This window comes from Lepisma saccharinum, chromosome 1, assembly GCF_977018435.1.
Source record: "Lepisma saccharinum chromosome 1, izLepSacc3.1, whole genome shotgun sequence".
Lineage (NCBI taxonomy): Eukaryota > Metazoa > Arthropoda > Insecta > Zygentoma > Lepismatidae > Lepisma > Lepisma saccharinum.
The window spans coordinates 70,569,452-70,591,243 of NC_139229.1; the positions used below are offsets into that span (position 1 = coordinate 70,569,452).

The 21,792-nt window shown below is 38.3% G+C and overlaps 1 protein-coding gene across 2 annotated transcripts in view; it reads left to right on the forward strand.

Moving 5' to 3' along the window:
- The window catches only part of LOC145978628 (lipase member I-like), a 34,337-nt gene extending 13,725 nt beyond the window's left edge, over positions 1–20,612 (forward strand). The window contains exons 4-9 of one of the 2 annotated variants that reach the window (XM_083111416.1): positions 2,422–2,662; positions 3,377–3,610; positions 7,630–7,875; positions 12,072–12,186; positions 17,432–17,617; positions 20,214–20,612. In XM_083111416.1, coding sequence (XP_082967542.1) covers positions 2,422–2,662; positions 3,377–3,610; positions 7,630–7,875; positions 12,072–12,186; positions 17,432–17,617; positions 20,214–20,307 — 1,116 coding nt within the window. In that variant the 3' untranslated portion in view covers positions 20,308–20,612. The remainder of the gene's footprint in view (positions 1–2,421; positions 2,663–3,376; positions 3,611–7,629; positions 7,876–12,071; positions 12,187–17,431; positions 17,618–20,213) is intronic. The other variant, XM_083111499.1, reaches the window with a different exon arrangement.
- The last annotated feature ends 1,180 nt before the right edge of the window (positions 20,613–21,792 follow it).

Sequence of the window (21,792 nt, forward strand, 5' to 3'; positions counted from 1 at the left end):
CTGAACCAGGTGACTTATTCATTTTTAAGGATTTTATGATTTTATTTACCTCCTCATATGTTGGTATTGGAATTTCAGTATGATTTTCCAATTTTTCGGGTATTTCATCTTCATACGGTACGTGTTCCCAATTTAATAATTCCTGAAAGTACTCTTTCCAACGGAGTAATACTTTTTCTTTCTCAGATATTACTTCTCCAGATGCATCTTTACATAATGAAGTTGCATGAGTGTAGTTCCTTACATAAGATATCACAGCCTTAAAAAAATTTCTTGAATCCTTTCTTCTATGGTATTCCTCAATCTCTTTGATTCTATCATTTATCCATTATTTTTTCTTCTTTCTGCATACATTGTTGGCAATTCTCCTTTTATTCTCATATTCTTCACAATTTGCCCTTGTGTGTCTCTGTATAGGTTAGATTACCATTCTTATATGTATTTTTCTTTCTATGTAATTTATATATATATATATATATATATATATATATATCATTCTTTCTTTCTTTTTCAATATTTTAATTATTTCACATTCAATTTTTTTTGTAAACATCGTCAAGTGGTAGAAAAGGCTCCACAGCCTTAACTTCGCCATGTAAAAGAATTCATTGATTGATTGATTTAGTTTATATTACTTCGCGTTTTGTGCCTCTTGGGTAATTTGCGAAGATGGGGATGGGTGATGAAATGATGAAATTGATGAATGGACATTCACAAACAACCAAGCCCGAGCGGGATTCGAACCCGGGACCCTTGGCGTCGCAGCGCGATGTGATAACCACTCGACCACATGGTCCGGCCCATGCAAAAGAAGACGAAATAAATAAATAAATATATTAATAATGGCAAGAACAAAGCAAGCTATGTTAGATACATTCATAATGTTGAAAAATGAGGCAATAAAATATGGTCTAATAGTAAATGAAAGTAAAACAAAATATATGAAATGTGGGAGGAAACCAAATAAAGAAAATAAACTAATAACAGACACAATGAGTCTTGATAATGTTGAATCTTTTAAATACTTAGGTTCAATTGTCATTACCAATAATTCAATAGAAGAAGAAATAAGATAAATAATTATAGCAGGAAACAAAGCTCTTTACGCAAATAAAAAAAAATATTACAAAATAATCTCCTCTCAAAAAAATCAAAACTTAAGTTATATTGGACAATTATTAGACCAGTGACAACATATACCTGTGAAACGTGGGTCTGAAATAGCCTAATACAAAAACTACTATTTGAAAGGAGAACATTAAGATAAATATTTGGCCCCTCCAAAATGAACGATGGCTCTTGGAGAATAAAAATGACGAGCTAGACAAGTTGATTAAGCATAAGAATATAATTCGATTCATAAAAGGCCAAAGACTAAGCTGATTACGGAATATCGAACGATTGTCCAATGAGAGAACAGTCAAAAAGATATATAAATGGAAGCAATTTATCAAGAGGCCAGTAGGTAGACCTAAAGTTAGATGGGAAGATGATGTTAGAAATGATATCAGAATAATGAAGATCTCAAATTAGAAGAGTGATGCCCAGGATAGAATGAAATGGAAGAAAATTGTTGAGCAGGCCAAAACACATGAAGAGTTATAGCGCCAAGTAAAAATAAGAAGGAATAGAAATATAGATTTGATTTAATTGATTCATTTAGCTTATTTTACGTCGCTTTTCTACCAACTTTGGCTAATCGCGACGATGGGAATGAATGGTGATACGAAGAGATGAATAGAAATAGAAACAAACAAAAGGAAAGAAGATAAAAGGAGATAGTTATAAAAGAAAGAGAGAGAGAGAGAGAGAGAGAGAGAGATGTAGAAATAGAAAGAAGCAGAGGGAAAGAAGAGAACATGAAATAATTGAAGAAAGCGATAATGAGAGAGAGAGAGAGAGAGAGAGAGAGAGAGAGAGAGAGAGAGAGAGAGAGAGAGAGAGATCTGTAGAAATAGGAAGAAGCAGAAGAAAAGAAGAAAAATGGGGGTTTCCTTTAAAAAAGTCGGGTGTCTGGCTGTCCGTGGGAGACTTTTTTAGTAAATGGATACAGTTGGGATTTTTTCAAGAAATATCCCTGCATGTATCGGTTTTGTGGTTCACCTAACCTATAAAAAAAGGTACCTGTAGCTAAAGGCAGCGGGAGTGTGATGCTGATCACATCACCTTTACATTCATCCTAGGTTGTAAATGTGTGGGGCCCTATCTCCACGCCCTCCCCATTTCCCTTCAAGCCATGTTGTTATGAACGTGGTGTAGCTTTGCCTCTTTACCTTTATTATTTAAGAAAGCATCCTTTGTCTAAAGATGAGGTGCACACTTTTAGAAAATAAGGCATAAATGTGCTGCTCTATTACTACTAACAGCTTAACAATATTATTATTAATGGAAATTATTGAATTCCCCAATTCTGTTCATCAGGGCCATTACAACGTCGTTATAGTGAACTGGGAGAAAGCTGTGTCCACTCAAAATTACCTGAGAGCCATAACGAATGCGGAGTTGGTAGCGAATCAGCTGATGCTTCTCATCCACCACATGATCGAGACCGGAGCCTCGCCCAAAAACATGCATCTGGTGGGCTGCAGCCTTGGAGCCCATCTGGCTGGGTTCACCGCCCAGGCTCTCCAGGCCAGGAACATTAAACTTGGACAAATCACAGGTGAGATTAACATTGCTGTGTGATAGGGTTTTAATATTGGTTTAAGTTAATGCAGTTTTCATGAGCTTCACGGAGGGGTTATTTAACCGGTCGCTTGATCCCTGCCTGGAAATTAGCATCGTTAATTTCATTCTTTAAAAAAAGCAAAAATAATAATTTCATATAACAGTCTAAGAAAAGTGAGTGCAAACTGCAGTAATCTACCACTTAATCTAAGTAATAAATGGTTCAATGAGCTTCCAAAATTCCAAAAATGACCACTTTTATGTGAGATGTCGTACTTGCACAATGTCTTTGTGGATAAAAGTTTTCCTCTGGTTTGTCTTCAGCAAACTATGCAAATTTTAATAACAAAATAGAATAACAGTGTATTTCAGTACATTAACGGTATGAAATATGAAAATATAAAGAAAAATACTTGTGTCGAATATTCACTCATCTAATGAGTTCATTGTTATTAGTTTATAATAATAACAGCAATTATTATGTTATCTTCATTATTGTGATTTCCACAAGGCAAGTCCCAATAAATTACTAGAATTTTGCAAGAAAATATGCGATAAAGTGCCCACGAAGACGAAAATTCGCATTCTTGTTATATTTGAAACCCCTGTGTTAACGGCGGAAGCCCCGTAGTGTAGCAAAAAGGCACCAATCACGGCGTGCACGAAACTGGAGATGGCAAATAAAAAACAAATTCCAACTCATTTTCAGGTGTTGATCCTGCGGGAGTACTCTTCCTGAACAACAACAAGATCCCTGCTCGAGGCATTGACAAGACGGACGCCGACTTCGTCGAGGTGATCCACTCGGACGCAGGGTTCGCTGCCAACGGGAGACTAGGAGTCAGGAACCCCGTGGGCCACGTCGACTACTTCCCCAACGGAGGAACAGCCCAGCCGGGATGCCTCGACCCTCAAACGTTGGCCGGCACCCTGCACTCCTTGAGTAAGTAATGGGAACGAGCCGATGTTCTTTAATATAACATTTCTTTAGATGCATACCTTTACGAGACACATAGTATACACCAGAGATCGCTAGACTTTCCGAAAGATGAAGTTTGACACTCGACAACACCCCTTGATTGTTGAATGGTTTCTTCTATTACAGTGTCACTAATGTTTCACCTAATTAGAATAGAGGGGAATTTTATATACTCTTTACCTTATGGAAGAAAGGTTCCTCATTGACTGCAATACAAAACCAACCATATAAGGGGCATTTAGCTCTCCACCCGCACCGAAAGGTCTGTGATCCCTTTTCGCCACCACTGAGCAGAAGGATAAAAAACTTTAGTTTTCTTTCTTCAACATCAGGGGTTTTCTGCAACTGATGTCCAATCTACCACTCAATGGCTTAGGGTTAATTAATATTGTGTAAATAGGAAAATCCACTTCACAGCAGAATCGTGCTAGATTTTTGGGGAAAAAATTGCCTGAAGCACTTTGAATATATATTGTTATTTGTCCAAAACACTCAAGAAATTAAGTACATTATTATGTTCGAAATTCTGTCAATCGGAATTTGTTTTACTGCAACTTTTCTTCTTTTCTACTTGTAATTGTCTTGAACATAAATACACAGTGGTGTGACCGTATAACAGACAACTTTCACAGTGTGCAGATGACCTCAAGGCCAAAAAATTCGATCCTACGAGTTATTTTTTACTGTCGAATAAGATTCTAAAAGCGAAAATACACCATAGAGACAATATTATGCCAGCAGACACACTGCCAGGGTGAAGTCACTTAGCCGTTCCCTTCAGATTTACAGGGTTCGCACTGACTCCAAAGTCCTTGACAACTGGAGGAGTCAGGAAAACAAGGCTAGGACTGAGGTCATTACAAACAAATTATTAAAAAAAAAAAGCTTTCAAAACCTGGAAAAGTCAGGGGAATTAAATGATTTTTGCTTGGCAGAATTTATAATCGGAAACACGTTTCGTTTTATTTTCCCAAGAATCTTCCTTTTTGGGTAATATTGCTTATAAAAAGGTTCTTTCATTTTATTTTTCATTTATTTTCAAAAATGTTCAACAAACGTGATTCATTTGATTAACTTACAAAGTTGAAGTGTAACTCTTATTTTTTAGCATGTTAAATCATTCCACGATTACGTAAAATACCTGAAGAAGTCAGAGACTTTGCAAAGTGTGTGTGAACCCTCATCTATCAACTCCACACACATATGTTGCTTTTCATAGGCTATTTGAATTGTTTGTATTATGCACACATGTAGTCTACCCGTATCAAACAATTTTTCTTTTCGCTCTCTGACAGAAACAAATGTCAGGGTCAACTGCAAATATTTGTCACGTGGTTGTATACGTCTAATATGGTTAGATAATGCTGTTCTTCAACATTTCGTAGCAAAATGAGCAAATTCATCTAACCACCCTCTCCCATACACTCCCCCCCACATACATATATATACACAGGGTATAATATGAAAGAAAATTTATGAGGGTCTGCCCCCCTCCTCAAAAAAATCCTGGGTACGGGCCTGGTCATCTATACTTTCACAGGATGCTGCGATATTTATTCTTGTCAAACGTTTCACTTTATGGACATTCGGCGCTGAAAACGATAAAGGTTCGGACGTTTTTGGAACAATTTGGAACGATATATGCAGAAACACCAGAATGTGCTGTGTATTTTACCCAAACACTTTACTTTTGCAATCATTTGTGCTAGTGTGGTATAATATAACATCATTACAGACTCATAGAACCGGCAACCAACCTGAGTTGAGCAGTCAGCCTGGGCGGGACTATTTCTATTTCAGTCAAAGAACATATGTGTCTCCCTTTCGTAAATCCAACGGTTGTTAGTGACTTTTTCGGGGAAGGATATAAATTTTTTAATCTGTCTCCCAGCCAAATTGGATTTGTCAATGCAGTTGAACCTGAGTTATACGTATGTCAAGGTGAATACGTAGAAAGTAATACGTACTACGTATAACTGAGAATTACTTAGAAATCAGTTTTAAATAACATGCCATATCATTATTAAAGTACTGTAACCCTAAAACCCTATAGCGCTACAGCCCAATATTGGTCCCTGGCTTACCTACCGACTGCTGGCCTCCCTCCCACGCGGGCCACCATGGGGGGGGGGGGAGCCTGGAGATCTGCAACCAGACTAGGGGGACGGGTGGTCGGCACAGGCCGAAAATTCCCAGAGACTGAAACCGGGATCGAACCTATGCCGTCCCGCAGCCGCCGTCCAAAGCAAGGCGCCTTAGACCGCACCGCCACGGAGGAGGTCATTAAAGTACTGTAATTGTATCTATATTTAGGAACAATATATGAGCGTATATCATAGAGGTTATTTCCATCATAAAGTGGTAAATTAACGAATCTAAAAGTTTCATTCTTAAATACATACAATTCTAAAAAAAAAAATCGTCTAAAATAGTATTTTTTCCACACTGTGCAAGGGTGGTAAAAGCGATGCCTAAATCTGCAGCTATATCAGCTTATAGCAGCTATAATTCCTGCATAAATTTTACTTTCTGGTAAATCGTGTCCATGGCCGACCAGTAGCAACTGCAAACTGTCACTTCTGCGACATTGCTGTGGCTTAGTTACGTACAAATCAACTGTATTTTAGGAAAATTAGTACGTATAACACGCAATTACGTATAAACAAGTTTTAATTAACAATTTTTTAAATTATATTTTGCCGGGACCTACAGTAATTTACGTGTAAAACAGAATTACTTAGATCTGAGTTAGGTATAAAGCAGTCTCAACTGTAATTATTATGGATTAACATTTTTTTAATATAATTTAAGAGACTCGAGTAATGAATATAGCATTCATGAAAGAAAGTTGTATATTTCCCTCGCATAAATTTTACCTTCAATCCCCTCAATAGAATCCATGTGACAATTTTAGGCTTAATGGGAAAGAGCTGGATATTTCTCCCACCATGCAAATAATACTTATTGTTGTTGTTATTTGTTATAAACCCCTTGGCAGTCTACTGATTGCTATCGAGGCTTAAATGATAACGCTAGTTCAACGTCCGTCTAATGCTGTATTGACAGTCAAATTTCCCATTTCAAGAGTTGCTTTGACGCAACCTACATTTATTCATTACGTACATAATGATATAAAAATATCAGTAATCTCTAAGTTTAAATTGCTACTTGATGTTGCAATGTTATGCGGCAGAAAATTCAAAGAATTTTACCTTGCAGACCAAGTTCGTATTTGCAAATTATGCTTTTGGAGTTCCTACGTTCTGACTTCGTGGCATCCTTTTTTGCATGTGCCTGACAATTAACTATAGGTTTGAGCTTTTTGAATGGTGAAAACCACTTCAATTTTCTTTCCATCTATTATCTGTGTTTTTATAAATTGCTTTCATCTTCTCTACATCTTTCTATTGTTCTTTTACTTTCATTAAATCGATTCTTATCCGCCAACAATTTATTTGTGTTACTAAAAATTGTGCTGCCATCTATGCTTCTTTTTCGAAACTCCTTCTTTTCCGGAGTGGTTAGCACATCACGCTACGACGCTAGGGGTCCCGGGTTCGAATCCCGGCCTGGGAATGGATGTTTGTGAGTGCCCATTCATCAATTTCATCATATTATCACTCATTCTCATTTTCGCAAGTAGCCAAAAGTGGCATAAAAGCGAAGTAAAATAAAGCAAATCAATCAATCAAATCCTTTCTTTCCATCATACGCGTATGACATATATCATGTGCTATTGTTTTCAACATGAAATATCTGATTTGTGGCAACTCTTTTTAAAACAGCCACGTTTATATAATCATAATTAAGGTTTTGGCGATACTCAAGTAGGATACCCGGTTTGGTTCCCCCCGGCCCTTAAGCCTTTGACATAGGGAAGATTATAATTCGAACAGTGGTTACAAACAATACTTCACATTATGTGAACTAATGGTGTTAGTGGAAAACGAGAGAATGGCTTTATATGTCATTGATACTTCCAGATCATAACGTCAGCAGGATATGCAGCCACACAAGGGCCTGGGACATCTACATCGAGTCCCTCAACTCTGGCTGCCAGTTCATCGGCTTCCCTTGTCCCGGACTCAGGGACTTCGACAGGGACTTTGTCCACGGGAATTGCTTCAACTGCTACCAACACTCCTGCGGGGTCATCGGACGGGGTCCCAACGAGACCTTGGCGAGGGGACCTCTCTATCTTGTCACCAGGGGGCAGAGTCCCTTCTGCGGTAAGTACGGTACTTTTGTGTGTGCTTGACACTTGGGGTGTAAGGGGTGACTTTTCTGTGAACATCCAAGTGTCGTCGTGTCTTCCACATAGTACGCTACCCTGAACAGGTTGGTGACCGAGGATACTTTGCTTAATTCATCCTAGCTGGGGAAATTCCATGCTCCTGCATCTTCCTCCTCTTTGAACAGTGTGTGCATGTGTGTGTGTGTCTGTCTCTCATGGTGTGTGTGTGTGTGTGTGTGTGAGTATACACTACCGTGCTTTTTTTCTGGAGGTACGCAAAGATATCCCGTTATGCAATGTCACCTTTTTAAAGGTGAGAATAAAAGAATTCACATTTTATTTTAACGAAAGAAATATGTGTGTGTGTGTGTTTGTAATTACATGGATGCACGATCATTAGTGAACATACCACAATATTATAAGTAGTTTTTATGGTGGATACAATAACAATGACAAACCAACTTGAAGAGTACCGCAACCTTTCTTCCCAGAAGAAACACCGTGTCTTCCTGCTTCTACCATTCCCCTTTCGATCGTACCGAAAAACTTGTTTTATTGACCCAAGTAATAACACGCCCCACAACGGAAGTTCCGTTTCGCCCAGAGGCAATTTTTAAAAGATGGTTTAGTTTAGTTTGATTTGCTTTATATTACTTTGCTTTTTGTGCCACTTTTGGCTAATTTGCGAAGATGAGGATGAGTGATGATATGATGAAATTGATGAATAGGCGCAATCATCCATGCCCAGGCCAGGATTCGGACCTGGGCCCCCTGGCGTTGTAGCGCGATGTGCTAACAACTCCGCCACGGGGCCGGCTTTAAAAGATGGTTTGAATGTGAAGGGAAATGTGAAAGTAAAAAGCCAAATAATCAGGACAGATTAGGTTAGGTTTTTACTTTCACATTTCCCTCTGGACGAAACGGTAACGGGCGAAACGGTACTTTGGCCGGTTATCACTTGGGCCAATAAAACAAGTTCTTCGGTACTGGGCGAAAAGGGCATGAATCAGAAAAACACACTCACACATTTATTTCCTTAAAATAAAATATTTTTAGTATTATTCTCACCTATAAACAGATGCCAGTACGACGTACCATTTCGTACCGACAAAGAAAAATACCAATTATTACACAAGATCTATCACGTCTGTCATTTCAGGAATTGATTGATTGATTGATTTAGTTTATTTGACTTCGACTTTCTGCTACTTTTGACTAATCGCGAAGATGAGGATGAGTGACGATGTGATGAAGGGACACTCACAAAGAACACCAATGCTCAGGCCGGGATTCGAATCAGTGACCCCTGGCGTCGTAGCGCGATTATGATATTGGTGAGAACGTAATACCGGTACATTGTTTTCTGCAGTGTTTCGTTCATGTGGCGTTTGTTACTTCCATGTTGTTTTTGTTGTTTCAAAATGTATGCGCACACAGTAGCGGCGATTAGGCGTCTAAACTGAGCGAAGGGAGGGGGATAGGCAAGGATAGTTTACTTTCTACTGACTGCAATTAGAAATAATCGTATTGGAATTCGGGCAGATGATTTTGGGTCAAATCCACTGGTAGACATGGTTTATCACTAAGAGACCATATTGCAGGGACAAAAAGTGTGTATAGGGGGTTATCATAGATTTAACAGTATTACCTCCGTAAGTGATCTCAAGAATTTGTTGAAGGCCTGAATCTTCCATTAGATAACCAACACATCCCAGAAACCTCATCTTGACATGAAGACCAGCCAGCCCAGCCTTAATATTGGCTTCTTCAGAGGACTATCTGAGTTATCATTGGCTACGATACAGAGTGCTCTCATAAACGAAGACTAAAATTGGTAAACGCTGTAAGTGCCACAATAATTCAAACACCGTTTTCCACGTTAAACTGTGAACTGTGCCGTGATTTAGAATGTCGTAAACGTGAAATGTGGCTGGTAGCCCTCTAAGTAGTTCAAAGGGCGTGTAAAGAGGTCACTAGTGTGAACGTTCTTACGGGCTGATGTGCTGAACGATTCGATTTCACAACACATTCGCTTTTGGCACTTGCAACGTTTACCACTTTTAGTCCTCAAACATTGATCAAATGTGATGATGTTTGTGTGATTTTCCTCTTTGATTGCCCACAAATACAGTGGGCAAATCAATGTTTCTGAAAGCACTCTGTATAGTGATGTTTGTGAGTGTCCATTCGTCAATTTCATCATATCATCACTCATTCCCATCTTCGAAAATTAGCCAAAAGTGGCACAAAAGCGATGTAAAATAAAGCAAGTCAATCAATCAATCAACCAAAATCATAAGAAATGGAACACGTAAATTTAGAGAAACGCAGGACTCTGCATTAAACTACATATCTCCTCAACCCCTGACTCTAGAGTCACGAAACAGAAACCAATCTCTAGAGGAAGTCATAAGCTATGAATTTGATTCAGCGACTTTAGGACGTAATTTGCATAGCTTCTTACAAAGTTGCTGTTTTTTGTGTCAGAAACCAACTTTTACGCAAATTATAAAAATTAAAGAAAATATTTGAATCTTTCTAGTTCAATTAAGATTTATGGTAGCTCCATCAAACAAAAAAAATAATGTAGGAAATTTCCTGCTCTTTCATTTTGGTTATCTTCACTTTTGTGTACAATTCACCGTTTTCGAGATATTATATATTTTTAATTTTTAAGTTGAATTTTTCCCGCCATTTTCTAGGATGGCGGATTTTCCCCAAATATTTGGATGGCGGATTTTTAATGTATTATTATTCAATATACCATTCCGCACAATCTGGCACAAAAAAACATTTGTGTTGCAATTATTTCCGGGTGAAACCGTATATTTCCTCTACTAGATGTCCAATATCGCAGCACGAACTGAATTCCAGCACCAAAAGGATTTGCCGGAGCGGAGTTCGGGTGCGTTCCGGCTCACCTCAAGCCCTGACTATACTGTACGAATTAAGTTTTTTGCTTGAAAAGGGGGCTCAGTGGCATACTTGTGATTTCATTTCCAGAGATAGTTCTTTTTATATGTAAATTTATATGTGTTACGCAGTTAGTAAACTAATCTATTGCCTTCGGTTCTAAGTATCTTACGGTTGTTATAATCCAGGTCATTCAATCTTATGAAAACATTTACACGTAATTTTGAAACAGTACATTTACATTCTAAAAAAACCCAAACACATGCACAAAAGAGCTGTCGAACTAATAACACCAAGTTCAGATTGAACATCCATCTAAACTATCCACAATTTTCTTGTGAACACTTTACTTCATGTAAAATGTCAGCACTATGCCATGAAAACTTAAAGCATGCTGTTGTTTCGGCCCGGTAAGGTTGGTCAATTACAGAATGACGTCCCTTTTTTAATCCACAAGGCTACACGGGGGTGCCCATCCCCCCCCCCCCCCAAGGCCTATTACGCACTCCCCCAGAAGGTAGAACATTCCCCCAGCCCACTCCCTTTATGCCGAATTATTTACTCAAATTGTTTGCTCAGATAAAATTTTGGGAACAATATAATACAGACATATTTAGGCAATATATGTTTACTTTTGAGTAGAGGTTCACTTTCATGTTTGCTTTCATTAAACGTACAAAACTGTTCAGGCTCACTGCCATTGTTAATGTACTGAACCTTATTCTTAACAGTTTGTCTGCTTGACTAACCTTGTATTAATGCGAGCAGCACGCCCTCCCCCCTTCTAAACCGATTCTAAGGGCATATAAGGTAGTGTTTCATTTCAACCCCATCGCCCACAGGTAGGTAGGAAAACTGTACATAATAACCTTAACTAAAACTCATTAACAGAAACGATTCCCCCATTTTTGTGTTAAGATATATAGAATTGGCATAAAATTGTGTCCCCCCAAACAATTCCCATGACGCAGCCGCGTCATGAATTCCCCCTGTGGCACCCATGAACCTACATACTTTTCTGCAGGGAAATATTTGATTCCTAGACCATTAATGGACGCGAATGATTTTTCAATTGCGTTTATTATATAGTTAAGGAATGGTGTACTACATATATCGTTTCAATCCCATTTTCTTTGAGGAGGATAAAAACAGGAATATAAATAATTTCATTTTGCCAGGGATACATGGGGGGGGGGGGACTTCAGCATCCTTCCCGTTAATTCGCACTTTGCTTGTTAAGAAATATGACACCCAACTAAACACACATTTTGTTTCCAGGTGACCAGCTGAAGGCCACGCTGTTTTTATCTCATAAAACTCTGACAACAAGAGGGAAGCTTCAACTTCTGCTCAACGCCAACGGCAGTGTTGCAACCTTCGACATGAATACAGAGTGAGTAATTGTGTATTTTTGATGTGAAGAAACGTCAGGAAAATTTTGTAAATTGTGTCGAAATTGGTTTTGAATATTCAAGTCAATCTGGAAAGGTATTAATTGATGCATTACACACCTGCAAATTTAACGAAATTATCATAACATGCTTTGGTTCCATTAAGTTGGTTGTGATAGTACTATTTATATTGTTTAACAGATAGCTTTTATATTGAAATGAATGCAAATTAACTATAGCGCTGTTAAGAGTGCTGCCACACGGAAGAATACACATGAACAAATGTGAAAGGAAGGAATATTGATTCGTTCCCACAATATACACTCAAATGCCAACCTTCCACGTAGTCCAGAGTCAAAGAGAATTGTGTAATCCTCAGTGGCCACAAAGCGGGTGTACTCCCCTTTATTTTCGACACTGGTTATGGTTGAATGCTTGATGTGGACACATATCTGATGGATGGTTTACGAGACTACGTCATTACCTGAATAAGATTTTTTGCGGGTGGTGAATTGGAAGGGGTTCTGAACATTATCTAGCTCCCTCAGACTGGTCTCCAAGAAGTTCCGACCTCACCTCTGGCAGTTCATCAATGGCAGAGTAAGAAATAACCGTTATCGCACAACGCAAGAGTTACGAGCGGGTGTGGAAGATGTCTTCAAACCTAACCCCGGATTATCTTCTCAAAACATCTGCCAGAACATGGTGCAGAATTCGGGTGTAGTACGAAACTGACGCTCTTCCTACCGATGTTCTGGACTCTTGAACCATCAGGCATGTGTCCATATCAAACATTCAACCATAACCATCGTGGTATCGAAAATAAAGGGGAGTACGCCCACTTTGTGACCGCTCTTTACAGTCTGAACTGCATTTTGTAGACTGAGGCACTGACGTTTGGACACAGCCAGTATAATCCTCTCTGGGGCTGATATTGTATTTTGTCCATGCGTGTTTCTGATTGTCCCTTCATCCAATTCATCTTATTAACTTTCATTCTCATTTTCGAAATTTGCGAAAAGTGGCAGAAAAGCGAAGCAAAATGAAACAAATCAGTAATACGTTTCTTGGAATCCGCGAAGACACTCAAATAGGAGGGGAAATAAACTTAATTTTGCGACATTGACCGTACATTTCATACATACTATAGCAAATAAAAGTTGAATTTTCAGAAGGTTTGTATCAATGCATAACTATTTAAATATGGGGTTAAATGAACAACTTATAGTGCAATTCTAAATCTGCAAATTATATTTGGTCACGAATGGTTTGTAATTGGAGCTATTTAGGTATATAGCAACTCAAGTATGTAAAGTATACATCTACATTTTCTTCTTTCTCGAAGTTGCTATGTGTAAAATTATAACATTGAGCACAGGGTACTGACAGGGGCTACCACGTTACCAAGTAGTTAATTCTCTCGCTTTGATGCGAGCGGTCCCGTGTTCGATTCCCTGTGGGAGCTCACAAAATATCAATGTCGAGCCAGCATGGTAAGCACAATTGGGGAGCTACCTGAAATGAAGTCAGTGTTGGGACTCGACGCGCTGACCAAGTGTCACCCAATGAAACACTACTTAGCAGGCCTTTACCCTCGGAGCGTTTTACGCCATGAAGTTTGGTTTAGTGTATTGGAAACTGTTATGTATTATAATAACAATTGATGGTGGTAGTAGTAGAAATGTTACAAGTAATCGAGTATTCTTGTAATTCATAATGAAAAGAGCTTTTCTAATGCAACAGTGCCTGAAGCTTAATTACGAACGAAATCAGACGAAGTTATCAATCCAACGGAATAAATTGCATTGCGAAATCGCAACTAAATAGTATTAATTCTTACTTTCAGTGCCTAGATTTACATGCAAAAACTTCATCAAGTCAAAAGGCTTCCAATGTCACTCACTGTCTTTAGGAAATTAATTTTAAAATCAAATTTCGTTAGTAGTGTATATAAGCGGTTCAAAGTAATCCCAAGTAGGTATTCACTATTTCTATGGATTTAGCCTGAGTTGTATCATATTATGACGATTTCTTTTGTGGATTTTATGGCGTTCGACGACTTTCCAGTACAATTTTCACCGCAACTCGGTTTTCTCCATCTCATACTTTGTAGGTATGTCACGTTCTTACGTGATATAACTTAACCTATTCACTTTTTTACGAGTTAGGTCACATATGAGCTATGACGAGAGTGGGAACCGTGTCGGAAATAAATTCGTAGAGGGTGGGGGCTTGCGGCATGAAGATTCGAGGATGCCAAATCCTTATAAATCTGTAAATAGATATATGAATTGACCATTCCTTTCTATATTAACCAATTAATTATCTTGCTTTCTTAAAAACTCGGAGGTTTAGTAATAGAAGCCTTCTATCTGTCACCCTATCCCTGAACAAAACTAATTCAATCTTTTCCATCTCAATGTGTCTAATTCTCTGCAAATCACACGGCCAGAATCTTGCGTGTATCGCTCTCACTGGTTATTCTTTCCGCTAGCTTTTGACCGTGTTGGAAACAACGTGAAGACTGGAACGGCCATGCAAGGACATTTCAGAAGAAGAAAGATGTCAAATGAAAAATTGATTTTTTGTGATAATGTTAACATTTCAGTCTAACGTTTCGAGAATTGCCTTTCGATAATGTTCGGTACTTGATTTAATCAATCGTTAGACATAACACAAGAGATGACATTGTAAAAACAACAACACATATTTAAACATATTATTACCAGGAATCATTTTCATGCAATTCTAAAATTATATTTTAACTGTATTTTATATGGTCCACCCAGTGACTTATCTTAGTGTCTGTGTGACAGTTATCGAAACATATACTCTTGGCGTGATGTGGCACGGAAGTAGATTGTTATACCTTCAGCAAATTGCGTTGGGTTGTTACAGTCATGAGGCTGAGAGTGAAAACTATACTATCCCTGCACACATTTTTGCATCCTTTAAGTTAATGAATTGATACATTTATTCTGGACATGCGGATTATTTAGTGACGTGTATCTTCACCAGGTATCGAAGATTCTACATTACAAGAATACATTAGAATCATGTACATTCATGTCGTTGAATAGCAAAGAAGAAGAAAGCACCGTTTGTATATCCGTCGGCGATCACGCAATCCATTGTATTCTACGTATAAATATGTTATTCGATAGAACTGCAATTTAACATTTCTCATAAATCTAAAATTTTTGAACTCCACATTATTTGTACTCCTACCGAGGATTGTAAGGGGGGGGGATAATGCAGATGGGTAATCAGTTTATCTCCTTATCTTCGAACCCCGGCAAAGGTGGAGGTTGGTTTCTATCGCGAAAAGGAACTCAAAATGTAAAATCTTCATTATCACGAGTTAGAAAATAGGTATAAGGGGAGTGGGAGAAATGTCAAGTAGGTTTAGAAGTGCCATAACGGTGAGTGATAGATGGCACCTAAAAGTATCAACATAGAGAATTGGTGACAACAAATATGTGCATTCTCTCCATATCATTTATAGCATCATTTAGAAAAATAGCAAGATTTGAACAAATTGACAAAAAATAAAAAAACAAAACAAGTAGCAATTATTCACATTATTTTTTAGCAGCATCAAAACAAAATGTCATTCGCACCAATACTGATTGTGAATATATATATAATTTTCTTTCTTTATTTTTTCAGATGCCGAAATCAACTTTTTATTCCCCTCCTATCACACTAGGAAAATAAACATGCAACTTTAGTTATTACACAATCCATTCATCCATGTTAATTAATGAAGATTCATTAAGAATATGCTATTTCTGATTAGGTTCTATTTTTTCCCATAAAATAATTGGATGAGTATGGGTATTAATTTTAGGATTGAACTATGGTTACAAGGACGGTGGAATTTGCAGGTATGTTATTTATAAGAGATTTTCTTGGGGACGCCACAAAACATCAGAGGAAGCTTATATTCGATCAGGTCGAGACGACACACTAATTCACTATAAAACATTTAAATACCTTCGAAAGTCGATTGAAAACAAGTTATTGCAGTAACAAGGAAGGTGAAATTTGCAGGTACGTTATTTATAAGAGATTTTCTGGTGGTGACAACACATCCGAAATAAAAATGTTGACGTACTGAAAAAAAAAAAGTTGGCAGAATATTCCAACATCCGACAGTTCCAATGTTGATGGCTCTGTCGTCGCCTATCAAAATTATCGACCCTTCCGAAAAAAAATGGCGACCGGAAGTGGACGTATCTCGGAAACGGTAAGAGACAGTGCAAAAATAACTCGAAAAATCCCCACGGTTAAAGCTTTGTCGATTTCGGCAACATAGAGTACGCGTACAAAATTTGGTGGTCCTGAGGTCAAGGGGTGGGCCAACTGCCGAATTATTTTTTTTCGATCACTCTTAACTTTCGAAGGGATGATCGTAGAGACATAGTTTTTTCTTGCGTTAACATCGTCTCGGTGTCCTCCATGACCGGAAGAAATTCAAAATGGCGACCGGAAATGGATGTATCTCGAAAAACAGTTATACTTGGTCAAAATCTGTTTTTTTCTTGAACATGCATACGTAGGTTAGTTTAGTCCGTTAAAGGAGGTCAAATGAAGCGGTCAGCGTAAGAAAAAACATGGCGAAAATTTGCAATAGGTGAAAAAGTGTTGCCAGAGCCTCTACTGTGCATTTTTCTCCCTGTAAGTTATCTTAGCACGTAAAAGGTCGTAAAATCAAAAGTTGGTCAAAGGGTGTCTCGAGCTCCTACCGTTTATACTACTCTACATGTATGTTAGTTTAGTGTGTGAAAGATCTAAAAAAAATCCTCATGACAGGTCACAACTGGAGTGAATGTATGTGACCTAACTCGTAAAAAAAAGAATAGGTTAAATTATATCACGGAAGATCGTGGCATACCTAGAAAGGATGAGATGGAGAAAACCGAGTTGCGGTGAAAATTGTACTGGAACGTCGTCGAACGCCATAAAATCCACAAAAGAAATCGTCATAATATGATACAACTCAGGCTAAATCCATAGAAATAGTGAATACCTACTTGGGATTACTTTGAACCGCTCATTATACACTACTTTCGTTGTTATTATTTTTGACTATCATCATATTTCACTGTTAATTATTCCCGAGAAAAGCGTAAGTGAAGCACGTAGACACGTTGAGTGAAATAACCATTTAGTAACTTAAACTTCTCAATTAATATTAATAATGTATTTTAAACTTTTCTCTTGAAATATGATTAATGTTTGCAGGGTGTCCGACATTGTGGACGGAGGACAAGTTCTGACAGCTATAACAGCCGCGGAACCTGGTTTTCTGGTCCGGCCGGGAGGGGCCATTGCCAGCCTCTCCTTCACCCCCCATAGGAACGCCATCCGGAGGGGGCTGAGCAACATCTATTTCGACAAGCTCTCAATCACGGACCAAGCAGGGAACAGGTGAGTAAGTTATCTCCGTGTCTTCCCGTTTCGCCGAATGGCTCAGAGGCGCATTATATCAGATTTCCCACCAAAATAAAATTTTCGGCGAGAGGGGAATTCTGTTGTCTGATGGCGAGTTCGATTTCTTCCCGTTACTTTGGACCATAATCTTTACAACCCTTCAAGTGCACGTATATCTCCATATTAGCACCTGGAGATATACGTCGCATCTAGTACTCTAATTCGTCTGCAGGATTTTTTTTTTTTACGGAGGAGCAAGCGATGTAATTTTTCATGCGGGGAGCAAACGAGACATATTCTACCCATTATAATGTTGATCCCCGAGTTCTTCAGTCCTTTTAATAATAAACGTAAATTACTGTGAATGAAATGAAATTATGTTTGTGAAGTATGTACATTGAAATTGACATGCATTTTCCATAGGGGATTGATTCCTACGGCGTCCATGCTCCTACAGCATTTCGGATCGTCTCTTTTCTCCACATTTTCGGATCTGCCCCCCCCCAATAAAAAATCCTTAGAACGGTAGTGAACCCGTCTGTCTGTGGGAACTAGTGTTGGGCAATGTATCGTCCAGTCGTTATATCGCGATATTGAAAAAAATATCGTCCAGACGATGTCAACTAGACGATATATCGTCACGATATTTTAGCGATATGCATCGTGCCAGCGATAATTTGGCGATATATATTGTGGAGACGATATATCGCCGATATTTGACGATACGGAAAAAGTTCGTATCGTATCGTCAGTGACGATATTTTCTTGACGATATATCGCGATATTAAATTTCCGATATCGTCCATCTCTAGTGTGAACGCTCACATCATCACTGACAGAATCCTATGCTGCTGAAAGGCAACTGCAAAGTCATTGTGCTCGTCTCGTTTTTGCAAGAGAACTCCTTATGGCACAAAAGCCTACTTACGTAACACTAGCAACGGTTTCGCTTGCGTAAAACTTGCAAAAGCCCAATCTGGATACACGTGCAGGTTTCGGGCACTTGGCGTAACGGTTAACTCGACAGCGGCAACAAACTCAGCGTGTGGTATCATATTACATATCTCGACAGTCAAAGAGACGGAATAGCAAAACGCTCGGGATGACTGCGCACATGCAGCTTAACGAATCTTGCGAAAGAATTTGCACACAGAACTGTCGAAGAACTAGTTTGTGTTTGATTCAATTTACTCCTTTAACAGAGATCAAAACTAGCAAATTGTTCTCCCAACTCGGATTGCATAACAAGCTTGGCTCGTGTGCATATATTTTGTGGGTCACAAGCCGTTACTACCAATAGTGTCCTTGGAAACTGTTAGGTATGATAAAGAGACTGAGCAGTGGCGTAGCGAAGCTTTCGTAGCAGAGGGTGCAAGGGCCTGCCGACCTCCCCTCCCACCGAATCTTCGCTGAGGCTATTTAATTCCCAAGTCAAAATTATTTGGGCCTTCTAGATGACGTAGTGGTGATGTAATAACCTTGTAAGCAAGGAGTCTCGGGTTCGATGCCCAGTGGACGCACATAGTGCTTCGGATCCCACTTTAAACTGTAAGTTCAGTCCCGATTAGCCTTTTTGTGCATAAAGTGAACATGAAAACGCACTCAAAATTCTGAGCCGTACTCTTTGCACTAATATTGTTTCTAGTATTATTAACAATATCAATAACAATAATTATTTTCATAATATCACATATTAAATATAAACCCGTAAAAGTTTAAAACTACAACATCTCGTCGCATTAATTATTCATTTGACTCTTTCATATATTTTGCAATAACTAAACAAGGTCATGAAACTGCAACAACAAGATTAACAGAATCATATACAAAAAGGACTAATTCGGAGTTATTGTTGTAATTATATAGCGTTATGGGCGAATATAGATTATATGGCAAGCTCGCAAGTTAAATAAAAGTTTCGGCTGGTCTGAATAGGAAGTATACTTTTGCGAAGCCATCAGTGAAGGAACGAAGCGTCTGCTGTTTCTCCCTGAGTGGTATGTAAATAATATGTCAGGTTTTCAAAAGAACGAGGTTGCTTTTGACTTTTTTTCCCTAACATGCTTTCTGAAAGTTCCAAGAGGTTATGTGTTGATTAATTAAAAGCACTCAGTTTGTAACAAGTAGAAGTTAACGATAAGCATGGATTACATTTCTTTATCATTTTTATGTTTAGTACAGCTTGTTTTTTTTTGAAAATGGACAACAATTTTTGCAAAAGTAAACGTGAAAAATGCAAGTAATGATAAATCTTCGAACGCGATCACTTCACCTGCCCCCCCCCCCTTTAAAGTGCTCCCCCACACTACTCGATACGGATTCAAACCCAGAATCACATTCTAGCGAACTGTAATTTGTAAGTAAGTAGATAAGATATAAAAAATAATCATTCCTAATTTTCAATTTCAATGGAACAGAGCAGAAAACTGCACATCTAAATGTGGTAATGTTGATTCTTGCATTTATTATATGGTCTTCCAGTACTTATCGTATACTTCCTTTACAATCTCCACCTCTCATCACTTATTGCATTTAACATTACTTTAACATAGTGATGAACGTGGCTTAATGAAATTTATTTTTTTACTTGCAGTCTCAGCTACTGCGACAAGGACAAGCTGCTTGAAGACGCGGATATAACGCTTGTGAATTCTGTAGTTTTCGATATAAGATCACCAGCGTGTTGATAGACAGGGTTCGATTACTGCTACTGCTTCTTAGCTTGGAGGCACTGCATTCCAAGTTGCAATGAGAACAAACATCGTGGAAAGTATGTAATATTTCTACACCAGAAGATTTTTACCTCAAATCAGGATAAAGAATAAAATGCCACCAAATTTTTTATTCTCATTATGCATAGAATGAATATTACGGAAAAATTAATGACAAGTATAATGACAGCGAAGTTTTTAAAGTTATTTAGGCTGGTTCTACAATACACGAAAAACCCAGCTCTCAAGAATATTATATTACAGTAAAACCTCGTTAATCCGGACCCGGATAAGCCGAACTTCGCTTAATCTAGGACAAGCAAAAAAAAAAATAAAGCAGAATGCAAGGTTTTGAATGTGGCTAGAAGTCAACAAGAGAACTTCCCAAAGAAAGGGCAGTCAACCACTGATGAAATTATATTTCCCGCAGACTTTGTACTGTACTGCATAGTGTATTTAGGCCTATTCGCTTCAAATACACCATAATAAACGTGTTTTGTTGCTATAAACGGAGATTTAATGTACTTTCTACTGTTCTTTTAGGTTATTTCAGTTAATCCGAACTTTCGTTGAACCCGTCAACTTATCTCCCATTAGTCCGAATTAACGAGGTTTTACTGTATTATGGAATTGAGAAACCAAATAATGATATGTTTGTAAATATATAAACAAAACAGCTCGTATCTTTTCCTTTTAGTAAAAGTAATGTTCGTGAAAGTTGGTATCGATGTAAGTACAGTCACCGACAATAAAGATGTGACACTACTCCGTCCCAGCTAACTGTGGAGCAGGCAAACGAAAACAAGTCTCTGCGCAAGTAGTGACGCGAGACGGCTCCACCAATGAACACGTAAGAAGAACGGAATTGCATGGAGTGGGGAAAAGCGACTGAAGTTGCAAGCCATCCCGTCTACTGTTTCGCTCTGGCCAATAGATTTCCCTCGCTTTTCTGACGCTATGCGCCGCCTTGCTCTACAGTTAGCTGGGACAGGGTATAGATCTCGAAATACTGACTTCACTGCAATCTGTTACGTGTGTTGTCTAACTCTACGGCTATAGCAGAACTTGCTATTGAAAAGTTGCTAATTCGCTCATTGCCTATTAGGCATCACGCAACGCATTGCAGAGAAGCCAGTGTCTCAGGACCTAAGTGTCCCATTTTATGCCGGTGACTGTACATCAGGGAAAGTAAATATGTTGTTAAAGTAAGGTACTTACATTTTTGCACAAAGCTGTATGCACAGTACCATTCATCTGGTAGCTCTCTTAAAACTTGTAGTGAAAGGAATCTGTTAAAAGAAATAAAATAAGCAATGTTAAAATTTCATATCTTATTGGACTACACAAGCTAATTGTTACAAATGTTTTTCTGTACAAACGTATTCCTATCTTTATTAAAGCTATTTCAAGAAATGCTATGTGTTATCTATAAGTTAAACTTAACCATACACAGCTATAAAT